Raw genomic sequence first — 12464 nt, 5'->3', positions numbered from 1 at the left:
TGTGAAGCTGGGGTGTAGCAATAGGTGAGGGAAATTTCCAAGGACATTCAATGGATTGACAATAAAAGCCAACCAGTTGCAAAATACAGGTTTATTAAACCTCGACCATGGTTTTGACAATTTTAAAACTGTCTTCTTCAGAAGCTACTGCACCTATTAACAAATATTATTACATTGTATGTGGAACAGACATGGTATTATTACAATACACAAAATCACAGGAAATTTTAACAACTAATTTTAGTGAAGCATACTCGCATAGAATCAAATATTATCTATACCCGATGAGGAAGAAATTGACTGTCTAGTACCCATGCGTGTCATCCACTTAATCACCATTTAAAATACATAACTGAAAAGTAGTAGCTATCTACTACTGGGCTTTGTCAGAAAACTATTTAAAATAGTACACATTTGACAGTGGATCCAACAACATGTAGCGTGCTGTTTGAAAGATTTGTATATATAGAGGGAAACATTCCACGTGGGAAAATTTTGTGTGTATATGTATGTGTGTGTGTCTATCGACCTGCCAGCGCTTTCGTTCGGTAAGTCACCTCATCTTTGTTTTTATATATATATATATAACACAAACAAACACAAACATACACACAAAATTCAAGCTTTCGCAACAAACTGTTGCCTCATCAGGAAAGAGGGAAGGAGAGGGAAAGACGAAAGGATGTGGGTTTTAAGGGAGAGGGTAAGGAGTCATTCCAATCCCGGGAGCGGAAAGACTTACCTTAGGGGGAAAAAAGGACGGGTATACACTCGCACACACACACATATCCGTCCACACATATATAGACACAAGCAGACATATTTAAAGACCACATATGTCTGCTTGTGTCTGTATATGTGTGGATGGATATGTGTGTGTGTGTGTGCGCGCGCGCGCGCGCGCGCGCGAGTGTATACCCGTCCTTTTTTCCCCCTAAGGTAAGTCTTTCCGCTCCCGGGATTGGAATGACTCCTTACCCTCTCCCTTAAAACCCACATCCTTTCGTCTTTCCCTCTCCTTCCCTCTTTCCTGATGAGGCAACAGTTTGTTGCGAAAGCTTGAATTTTGTGTGTATGTTTGTGTTTCTGTCGACCTGCCAGAACGTTCATTTGGTACTATATATATATATATATATATATATATATATATATATAATAGAGGGAAACATTCCACGTAGGAAATATATATCTAAAAACAAAGATGATGTGACTTACCAAATGAAAGTGCTGGCAGGTCGACAGACACACAAACAAACACAAACATACACACAAAATTCAAGCTTTCGCAACAAACTGTTGCCTCATCAGGAAAGAGGGAAGGAGAGGGAAAGACGAAAGGATGTGGGTTTTAAGGGAGAGGGTAAGGAGTCATTCCAATCCCGGGAGCGGAAAGACTTACCTTAGGGGGAAAAAAGGACGGGTATACACTCGCACACACACACATATCCATCCACACATATACAGACACAAGCAGACATATTTAAAGACAAAGAGTTTGGGCAGAGATGTCAGTCGAGGCAGAAGTGCAGAGGCAAAGATGTTGTTGAATGACAGGTGAGGTATGAGTGGCGGCAACTTGAAATTAGCGGAGATTGAGGCCTGGTGGATAACGGGAAGAGAGGATATATTGAAGAGCAAGTTCCCATCTCCGGAGTTCGGATAGGTTGGTGTTAGTGGGAAGTATCCAGATAACCCGGACGGTGTAACACTGTGCCAAGATGTGCTGGCCGTGCACCAAGGCATGTTTAGCCACAGGGTGATCCTCATTACCAACAAACACTGTCTGCCTGTGTCCATTCATGCGAATGGACAGTTTGTTGCTGGTCATTCCCACATAGAATGCCTCACAGTGTAGGCAGGTCAGTTGGTAGATCACGTGGGTGCTTTCACACGTGGCTCTGCCTTTGATCGTGTACACCTTCCGGATTACAGGACTGGAGTAGGTGGTGGTGGGAGGGTGCATGGGACAGGTTTTACACCGGGGGCGGTTACAAGGGTAGGAGCCAGAGGGTAGGGAAGGTGGTTTGGGGATTTCGTAGGGATGAACTAAGAGGTTACGAAGGTTAGGTGGACATCCCTATGAAATCCCCAAACCACCTTCCCTACCCTCTGGCTCCTACCCTTGTAACCGCCCCCGGTGTAAAACCTGTCCCATGCACCCTCCCACCACCACCTACTCCAGTCCTGTAATCCGGAAGGTGTACACGATCAAAGGCAGAGCCACCCACGTGTGAAAGCACCCACGTGATCTACCAACTGACCTGCCTACACTGTGACGCATTCTATGTGGGAATGACCAGCAACAAACTGTCCATTCGCATGAATGGACACAGGCAGACAGTGTTTGTTGGTAATGAGGATCACCCTGTGGCTAAACATGCCTTGGTGCACGGCCAGCACATCTTGGCACAGTGTTACACCGTCCGGGTTATCTGGATACTTCCCACTAACACCAACCTATCCGAACTCCGGAGATGGGAACTTGCTCTTCAATATATCCTCTCTTCCCGTTATCCACCAGGCCTCAATCTCCGCTAATTTCAAGTTGCCGCCACTCATACCTCACCTGTCATTCAACAACATCTTTGCCTCTGCACTTCTGCCTCGACTGACATCTCTGCCCAAACTCTTTGTCTTTAAATATGTCTGCTTGTGTCTGTATATGTGTGGATAGATATGTGTGTGTGTGCGAGTGTATACCCGTCCTTTTTTCCCCCTAAGGTAAGTCTTTCCGCTCCCGGGATTGGAATGACTCCTTACCCTCTCCCTTAAAACCCACATCCTTTCGTCTTTCCCTCTCCTTCCCTCTTTCCTGATGAGGCAACAGTTTGTTGCGAAAGCTTGAATTTTGTGTGTATGTTTGTGTTTGTTTGTGTGTCTGTCGACCTGCCAGCACTTTCATTTGGTAAGTCACATCATCTTTGTTTTTAGATATATATATATATATATATATATATAGCGTGCTGTTTGAAAGATTTATATATATATATATATATATATATATATATATATATATATATATATATATATATATATATATATATATATATATATATATATATATATATATATATAAAAAAAACAAAGATGATGTGACTTACCAAATTAAAGTGCTGGCAGGTCGACAGACACACAAACAAACACAAACATACACACAAAATTCAAGCTTTCGCAACAAACTGTTGCCTCATCAGGAAAGAAGGAAGGAGAGGGAAAGACGAAAGGATGTGGGTTTTAAGGGAGAGGGTAAGGAGTCATTCCAATCCCGGGAGCGGAAAGACTTACCTTAGGGGGAAAAAAGGACGGGTATACACTCGCGCACACACACACATATCCATCCACACATATACAGACACAAGCAGACATATTTAAAGACAAAGAGTGTGTATGTTTGTGTTTGTTTGTGTGTCTGTCGACCTGCCAGCACTTTAATTTGGTAAGTCACATCATCTTTGTTTTTAGATATATATTTCCTACGTGGAATGTTTCCCTCTATTATAACCATATATATATATATATATATATATATCACGCTACATGTTGTTGGATCCACTGTCAAATGTGTACATGATGGTCCGTCCCTAGTGGTCTCGAGGTAGCGTTCTCGCTTCCCGAGTACGGGGTCCCGGGTTCGATTCCTGGCGGGGTCAGGGATTTTTCCTGCCTCAAGATGACTGGGTGTTGTTGTGTCGTCTTCATCATCAGCATTCATCCCCATTACGGTCGGAGGAAGGCAATGGCAAACCACCTCCATTAGGACCTTGCCTAGTAAGGCGGTGCGGTCTCCCGCATCGTTCCCCTACGCTCTGTAAAGAAGCATGGGACTTCATTTCATTTCCATTTCCATGACATGATGGCATTGGATTGTACAGTGCTAGACAGAGCTAGTGACGTGTGCCGACTTGCTGAAGGGTAGTGGCACTAACCTAAAGTCGCCTCTGGTAAGTAGCGCGCGCACGCGTTCTGGAAAAACTGCAAATATTAAAGGATAAATGCAACTTGGGGAAGAGAAGGGGAAGGGGGGCGGTTAGATCATCACTTGTGAAGCACAATGCTAAAGGAAGTGATAGTAGTGAACAAATACTCTTGATGGGAGGCTGTTATAAAATACCCAGTAAAATAACGAGTAAATGAAGCCTCACTAAGCAGTGTATGTATGCCTAGATATCATGAATTTATAGGTATGATGAAACACACTAAAAATAAAAAAAGGTGGGGGGAGGGATGGGTCTAAGGTGGCTCATTATTAACATGTTGAACTGCAACTTAACTGTATTTGACTACATGTGACTATGCTTCACTAAAATTATCTGTAAACATTTCCTGCAATTTTGTCTACTGCAGTGATATCATCTCTGTTCCACACATGATGTCATAATATTTTTAATAGGTACAATAAGCTTCTAAAGAAGATATTTTTAAAATTGTCAAAACCACAGTCAAGGTCTACTAAACCTATATTTTTCTACTGGTTGCCCAATATTTCCAATCCATTGAAGCTCTTGCGCACATAGTTGCTGAAGGCAGCCATATTTAAAATCTTAAAACTCCCAAAGACTGTATTAAGAAGTTTGTGAAATTAAATGACAATATTTGGACTCCATTGATTCAGGACAATGGTTATTTGTTGCTCCAAAAGAGAAAAGCTTGACAATTTTGTGTAATGACAAAAAGCCAATAGACGTAATGGTTTGAGGTATAGGGAAACTAACATTTTATGGAAAATGTAAAGGGTATGGAACACAGGTGTTCATGCATTCCAAACAAATAATAAGAATTACTGTGACCAGTGAAGACAGTGCCAGCTTTAAACATTGAGACTGATTGCTATATTGTAAATAAGGAAAAGAGGAACATTTCTGAATTAAGGTTAAACATGTTGGTGGAACAGGTAATGCAAAATGTAGATGACCCTAAAGTAGGAGGTCATAAAATAGTAGAAACAGAAGACAAAATAGCTTGCCAAGAGCAGCATAGTCTCTCAGAAATACCCTAGTATCATTATTCGTTCTGGTCTTACCTAGGAGTTGTAATACTTGCCATTGCATTTATATGCTCTTTGTGCAGATACTGTGTATATATATTGTTTTAAATACATGTGGTAGAGTGTGTGTGTGTGTGTGTGTGTGTGTGTGTGTGTAGACAACCATAGTAAAAGCATGTAAAGGGTCCGAGATGACACGAATTCACAGTAGACAGGCTCTTCCGACAAGCAGAGGAAATCGTGAAGAGTGAGATGAAACATCCATTACATTTGAATACAATGAGGAAAGAGCCTCGTTACCTATTCCTGCTCCATAAAGAGATCAAACATAATGCAAAACTCCCTCAGCACATAAGAAATTACAATTACGAATTACATAATGAAAATTAAAGCAAGAATCATGTAATTATGTGTATTCTTGTCCAGATGTATTACTGTAAGGATGATATGTAATGTTCTGTACTGATATGTTTATATACATGTTATGTAAAGAAAAATGAACAAATAAATATTGATTATGAAAAGAAAGAAAGAAAAAGGAAAAAAAAGAAGAGGAGAAAAGAAAAGAGTGAGTGTGTGTGTGTGTGTGTGTGTGTGTGTGTGTGTGTGTGTGTGAGAGAGAGAGAGAATATTTTTTTTCTTGTTGTGTATATTTTGGATCTGTAGTGTGAAAATCGAAAGTTATGTAAACAATGATTTAAACCGATGTTTTTATGTATCTGTAAACCGAACGAATGGTTCACATTTATGCTTCTGTCTGTACCTATCTATGTGTAAAGAGGTGCAGTGAAAAATGAAACAATGTTATCTACTGATGTTTAGATGTGTGCAAAAGTGAGTTGAAAAGTGAACTTTACAAAGTGAGAAATGTAAAAACGGGTAAAATGATTAACCAAGAATGTATGCAACATCATTTATAGAGCTAGGATGCTTTTACCACAACAGAAGTCAGATTACAAATTTGTTGCCAAGTGACTTGTCAACAAATTTTTCCTATGGGAGGAGATGTCCCATATTGACAATGTAACGATTTGTACGTTATTAAGCTTAAGGCTGCTGGAAGCCAGCAAGTGCACTCCAAGATAGGAAATCTGAGACAATTCAGAATGCAGGCAAAAGTGGCAGCATTTAGGTTACCGGAGGTCAACAGTAATGTTGTTGCTGGCTAAAAGAGGAAGGGGGTGTCATTTAGCTTTCAACTTAAGCTGTTGCTACCAAACATTGTTTTCGTTAATGTAAAGTCCAGACATATTTCTACCTACCAAATTATGTGAACAGGAGGAATCTAAATATGTTTGGTCAGAGGCACCCGGGAGATGCAGAGCTTCTAGTGAGATTGGCTGATGCCTGTTAAGTGCCAGTGGACTGTTGGTCCGACTTTAGGAAAGGTGAAATAGTGCAACGCCACAATCCTTTGAAGTCCTACATTTTTGTATTGAGACAGAATCCTCAATCAGATCATTAGGGCACCAACTCTGCATCGCTCATTGTCAGCCTCAGTAAGCACTGATAAGTCTGCTTTTGGAGTGCTGCTCTCTTCACTGCTTCTGTTAAAGCTCACCCCACATGCTGAGGCACTCTGTTGTGCAATCAGCTGCACCCTTTGCCTTTTCTAATGTTCAGAGTTAATCTTCAGAAGAGTAATTAGTCTGATTGCAAATAAACAATGTTAATCAGACCCACCAAGCATCCTATGGAATCTTAAAACCCGCACCTCTCACAGGTACCTTGTGACAGTGCCTCACACTGTTGCAAACAATCAACCTGCCTTCACTGGAAGTTTGTCTTTCTGCATTTTCTGCTAACTGCTCAGAAATTGCAGACTGACTTGTAACCCCCGCCCCCCCCGTCTTTGCTCTATCCTGTGTTAGGACATGACACTTTACACAAATAAAGCAAAGTGGATTGTTATTCAGTGTGTAGGTACACTAATGGGTGGGATAGCAATGACTCAAATCTGAGGAGTGGATACAACATGCCCTGTACTTTGAATTCTAGTATGTTCTGTTCTGCTGTGTGCTACATTATACAGTCAGTTGTACTATCTGAACAAGCTGCAAAGGAGAAAGCTACTAAATAAGCTACCAGCATTTTTGTAAAATATATTATTAGGCATGCACACTTTATGCAGCAGTAACACCGAGTAATTCAGACACGTTACGATAGTTCAAACTGCTATGTTTTTTTCGTTAACTCGCAGCTCCTCTTTTGATTGTATGTCTTGTGCTGCAGTCTCAGTATATCACACTCTGCATCAGCATTAATATGCAGAAACAAGCACAATACGCAATTTCCTCAAACAGGAATTTTAGTATGGACTGCATTTTATGACAAAAATCGCAAAATTTTAATGCAATCTGAGACTAGAAGCTGCTAACTGAACCAACTGAACAGTCCACTTTCGTAGGATTAAATTGGTAACAGACATTTCATACTTTTTGCACAATATCCATGCAGTGCTTACTATCAGATACTTTATTAACTCTAAATCAACATTAGTTTTCATTCTGTGCAACAAGCAATGACACTAGATACTTCCAGTTACTTTGATATAGAAAGACTAAGGACAGCAGCAGAGGTAAGAGCTTCTACCAACACCACTCAATATCCAATCACATACATTAGGTTTTATTCATTATTACATACCTTTTGGTATTGAGCATGACCAAATCTGCCATCCAGTTGTTCTTATCTTCAACAGACTTTGCAACAAGAGTAACACTGGGCTGAACTCTTGGTGCAATGTCAAATGCATTCTTCAGCTCTGTTTCAAACAAACAAACATCCACAATATACAAAACAAAACAACAATGTTAATCACACATTTAAGATTCCCCCCCCCCCCCCTCCTCTCTCTCTCTCTCTCTCTCTCTGTCTGTCTGTCTGTCTGTCTGTGTGTGTGTGTGTGTGTGTGTGTGTGTGTGTGTGTCCACATACATAATTAACGAGCTGTGGAGATTACAAAACAAACAAATTTTGTGACAGTGCAGGAAACTTCACCATCTGAAATACAAATATCTGAAATTATTGAAATGAAAGCATTTACCAGATACTTACGATGATAAACAATTTCACGCTTTCATACACAATTCAAAATTTAGAAATGAAAATGAACAGGTACAATGGCTGCATAAATTAAAAATTTCAATTATGAGACACACATTTGACTCAATCATGAACTGAAAAATCTGAGGCCCTTGCTGACAAAACAACAAAAGTGAATAAAATGAAATTTTGATTATGCTGGTGGTGGGAGGTGAAGAGGAGACTGGGATAGGGAGCATGTGGGGACAGTAAAGTGCTGTTAGTGGGAGTGTTCAGGGACAAGGTGGGGAGAGCATAGGGCAACTAGCATAGGGCTAGCAGGAGGTAAAACGATCTATGGGTGGTTGGGTGGGTGGGGGGAATAAGGAGGGAGGTAGAAAGACTGTGGGTGCACTTGTGGAATGAAAGCTGTGGAGTCGGAACATAGAAGGGGATAGGTGAGTGAAGGACTATGACTCATGAAGGTTGAGGCCAGGAGAGTTATGAGAATGTAAGATATATTGCAAGGAGAGTTCCCAGCTGCACAATTCCGAAAATCTGGTGTTGGTAGAAAGAATTCAGATGGCACAGCTTGTGGAGCAGTCATTAAAATGAAGAACGCTCTGTTGGACAGTGGGCTCAGCAATCAGGTGGCCCAACAAAATAACTGAGTACTTTGAGTATTCTGGTATTGTTCTGAACTGCAAGGATTACCTGGTCAAAGGACTCTGCCAGCTGTCAGATTAGTCCACCTACAAAGCCTGCCACAGTGACCTTATTACAGAAATCCAGCAGAATCTAAACCTACAACCTCCTTCCTAGCCACCATGACTAACTACATCTTCACTGACAATTACTTCTCCTTTGAAGGCATCACCTACAAACAAAACTGGGGTATGGCAAAAAGTACCCAAATGGAACCATCCAATGCCACCCTACTCGTGGGCCATCTAGAGGGCTCCTCCCTCATCATCCATAATCCCAAATCTCTCACTCTGTTCTGATCATTAATGACATCATCATGAATTGAATTGAGGGTGAGAACACTTTACTCACATTCCTCTAGAACCTCAACAGCTTCTCCCCCATTCACTTCACCTCCTCCTCCTCCTCTACCTAACATACCACCTTCCTCAATTCTGAACTCAGCCTCAAAGATGGCTACATCAGTACCTCTGCCCATATCAAATCTACTAACCACCAGCAATACCTCCACTTCGACAGCTACCATTGATTCCATACCAAGAAGTCCCTTCCATGGAGCCCAGCCACCCATGACCATCGCATCTGGAGTGATGAGCAGCCCCTCTTGAATGATACCCCAGGTCTCGCTAAGGCCCTCCCAACCTCCAGTGTCTACTGATCCAGTCACACACCACCTCCCAAAATCCCACAGTCCAAATACAGAGAAGCACACCCCCTCATAAGCTGGTACCACCCAGGACTGTATCAGCTGAATCACATTCTCTGCCAGGCAGTATCCTTCTCCATCCCTTTGCCTCGTAGTTCATATCCCTGTAACAGACATAGATCCATGGCCTGTCCCACTTGTTCTCTCACCACCACCTACTCCAGTCTAGTCACAAGCAGCAACTATCCCATCAAAGGCAGGGCTACCTGTGAAACCAGTCATGCGATCCCCAAGCTAGGCTACAACTGTGCTTCATTCTACATGGATACGGCAACCAACAAGCTATCTGTCGCATGAATGTGACCAAGCAACAGCTGGACCATCCAGCCTCTTAGCATGCTGCCCAACACAGAATTCTTCGTTTTAATGACTGCTACATAGCATGTGCCACCTGTCTCCTTCCTACCATCTCCAGCTTTTCTCAATTCTGCAGGTGGGAACTCTACCTGTAATACAGCCTACGGTCTCATAACCCTCCCTGTCTCAATCTTCATTAGTCATTCACTGTCCTTCGCCCACCTATCCCCTTCCCTGTTCCGACTCCACAGCCTTCTATTCCACTAGTGCACCCACAGAATTTTACCCTCCCCCTCCCCCTATACCCCACCCACTCTGTCTAACTTCCTAACTGCGCCTAGCTACCCTATTCTCTCTCCACCTTGTCCCTGTATGCTTCCACAAACAGCACTTTACTAGCCCTTCCCCACCTCAGCCTCCTCCTTACCCTCCCCCCCCCCTCCCCTCCCACCACCACCACCCAGACTGCTGCTCTCATCATGTGCAGTTGCTCGCAGTCCGGACCTGGCATCCTAAAGCCAGTGGTCGCATGCGTGCGTGTGTGTGTGTGTGTGGGGGGGGGGGGGGGGTCTATTTTGGAAGAAGGCGTTCTGGCTGAAAGCTTGTGTGTTTAGCAGTCTCTTGTTGCGCCTGTCTGTGACTCAACATCTCCGCTAATGATGAGTACCAATCTATCACTTTATGAAACTTCATTACATAACTCTGTCATCTATAAAATGGCCAAACTTATCATAACAAATGGAAATTGAATACAACCTAATGCTCACAATGGACGGTGCTTACAGAAAGATGAAACTGAGGTGTTAATGTAAACAAAGCTTTGTAACCTCTAGAATCCATAGATTAAGAAAAAATACAAAAACTGCAATAACTTAAGAAACTGACATGAAAGTTAAGTCTATCAAACTGCTACATATGAATGTATGAAGCTGCAGACTGCTAGTGTTTTTTATATGTGGCACATAACAAGCTTGCGAATGGGTTGGCAGTTTCAGCTCCCTCCCTCATCCCTCACCCGCGCACGCGCACACACACACACACACACACACACACATTCATCATAGATAAGTCTTTACCAAGGACAAGCATAAGGCTATGCAAATATAAAATAAGAATTTCCTGCCCCTGCTCAAGTTACTGGAGAAATGACATATTTGAGTATTGTGAATAGAGGAATTCATAACACATGGCAGCCAGTTATATAAGTACCATTCAAGGCAGAAGGAAGCAAGTGCAGCGACCACAACAACTTTTAATTAACGACTGATCTTTTCTTGGATAACTCAATTACCTCATAAGGTATCCTCAAACATTTTAATTTGACAAGGACGCAAACACTTTATCAATCATCAAACTGTGACAGGAAGATCATGCACCGCACTGCACTGCGCCGCACCACCACCACCACCACCACCACCACCACCACCACCACCACTCGTAAACTGAACAAGCCTCCTGGACTTGCTCAGTTGAGGAATTACTATGAGATACATTCAAAGTGTCTGATGACGACTTGGTAAGCTAAAAGTGTTAATGGTACCATTTGTGTGGTCTCATAATACACAAGCATTCAATAATGCCACCCATGTTACAGCATACCAGTTTCCATCTCTGTGGAGCATATGTGGCACACTGGAAAAGGGTAAAAACAGACCACAACAGTGACAGCACTGGATTCCGAATATTACGAGACCATATGTCAGGTGTGTGGCACAATGTACCGTATTGTGATACGTGTTACACCACAGGCCCGGGGTACAGTCTCTTAGTGCTTTTCGTAGTGCTACAGCCTATACAATTAGACACTGGAACCTATCCTGTGCCATTTGGTTATAACTGTCCACAGTCAAATGCCTGAAGATGGAGGCTTGACCTTTCAAAACTGGTAAATAAATATTTAATTGTAGAGGTGAATTTATTAAGAGAAGACTAGTGGTGCTTACCAGCCACACACATTCACCTTCTTGCAATAACTTGTGGCTTCCAAAGAAGAAAATTAATTTCCTGCCCAACAGAGCTTATGGGACTTTCTGAAACAACTCAACAGATTCACTCCTCTTATTCTGTTGTTTGCAACGATAGTGACAGATTGTGGTTTCAGACTAAATATCAATGAACTACATTAAAAGACAATGGATTGAGAGTTTACTAAAACGTTATTACTTTGAGATGTCCACATGTTTCTGGTCAAAGCAGCCATCGTGACGCCCATAGTGCGGAGTAATGTAATTTTTAGTATTTTGAGCAGAAGTGCAAGTGGTGTCTAGTGGGATGTCTTCATTTTTAGCTACATCATAAAAATGATGAATTGGTGATGTTTAACAACTCAAAAGCCTTTTTACAGTTTATCAAATGTAATGACCCCCATTTCATGTGCAGAGTGAGATACCCTTCAACTGACTTCAACCTGCACCAAAATCATTTACTGAAATGTGAATGGTTGCTCTCACACACACACACACACACACACACACACACACACACACGTGTGCGCGCACAAAATTTACATCTGATTGTAAATCAGAACATGTGTTACAACTAGAAGTAAACTTATATTTCTGGTAATAAAACACTCTCCTGTGGTGGTATACGTATTTAAAAATATAATTTAGGATGGAATAATACTGTAATTTAGACTACTACAGATTCAAGTTATATACAGATGTTCGATACAGACACAAAATAATGCACATGGTGTGTACTTTAACATTTGTGTACTTTATACAATAATGTGTAATTTTTCTCTTC

The 12464-nt window shown here is 41.7% G+C and overlaps 1 protein-coding gene across 1 annotated transcript in view; it reads right to left on the bottom strand.

Moving 5' to 3' along the window:
* Nucleotides 1-12464, bottom strand: part of LOC126418544 (protein son of sevenless) — a 192592-nt gene that overhangs the window by 104894 nt on the left and 75234 nt on the right. Inside the window, exon 11 of the mRNA XM_050085359.1 lies at nucleotides 7631-7748. Coding sequence (XP_049941316.1) covers nucleotides 7631-7748 — 118 coding nt within the window. The remainder of the gene's footprint in view (nucleotides 1-7630; nucleotides 7749-12464) is intronic.

This window comes from Schistocerca serialis, chromosome 9, assembly GCF_023864345.2.
Source record: "Schistocerca serialis cubense isolate TAMUIC-IGC-003099 chromosome 9, iqSchSeri2.2, whole genome shotgun sequence".
Lineage (NCBI taxonomy): Eukaryota > Metazoa > Arthropoda > Insecta > Orthoptera > Acrididae > Schistocerca > Schistocerca serialis.
This window is presented reverse-complemented; position numbering and strand designations above follow the sequence as displayed.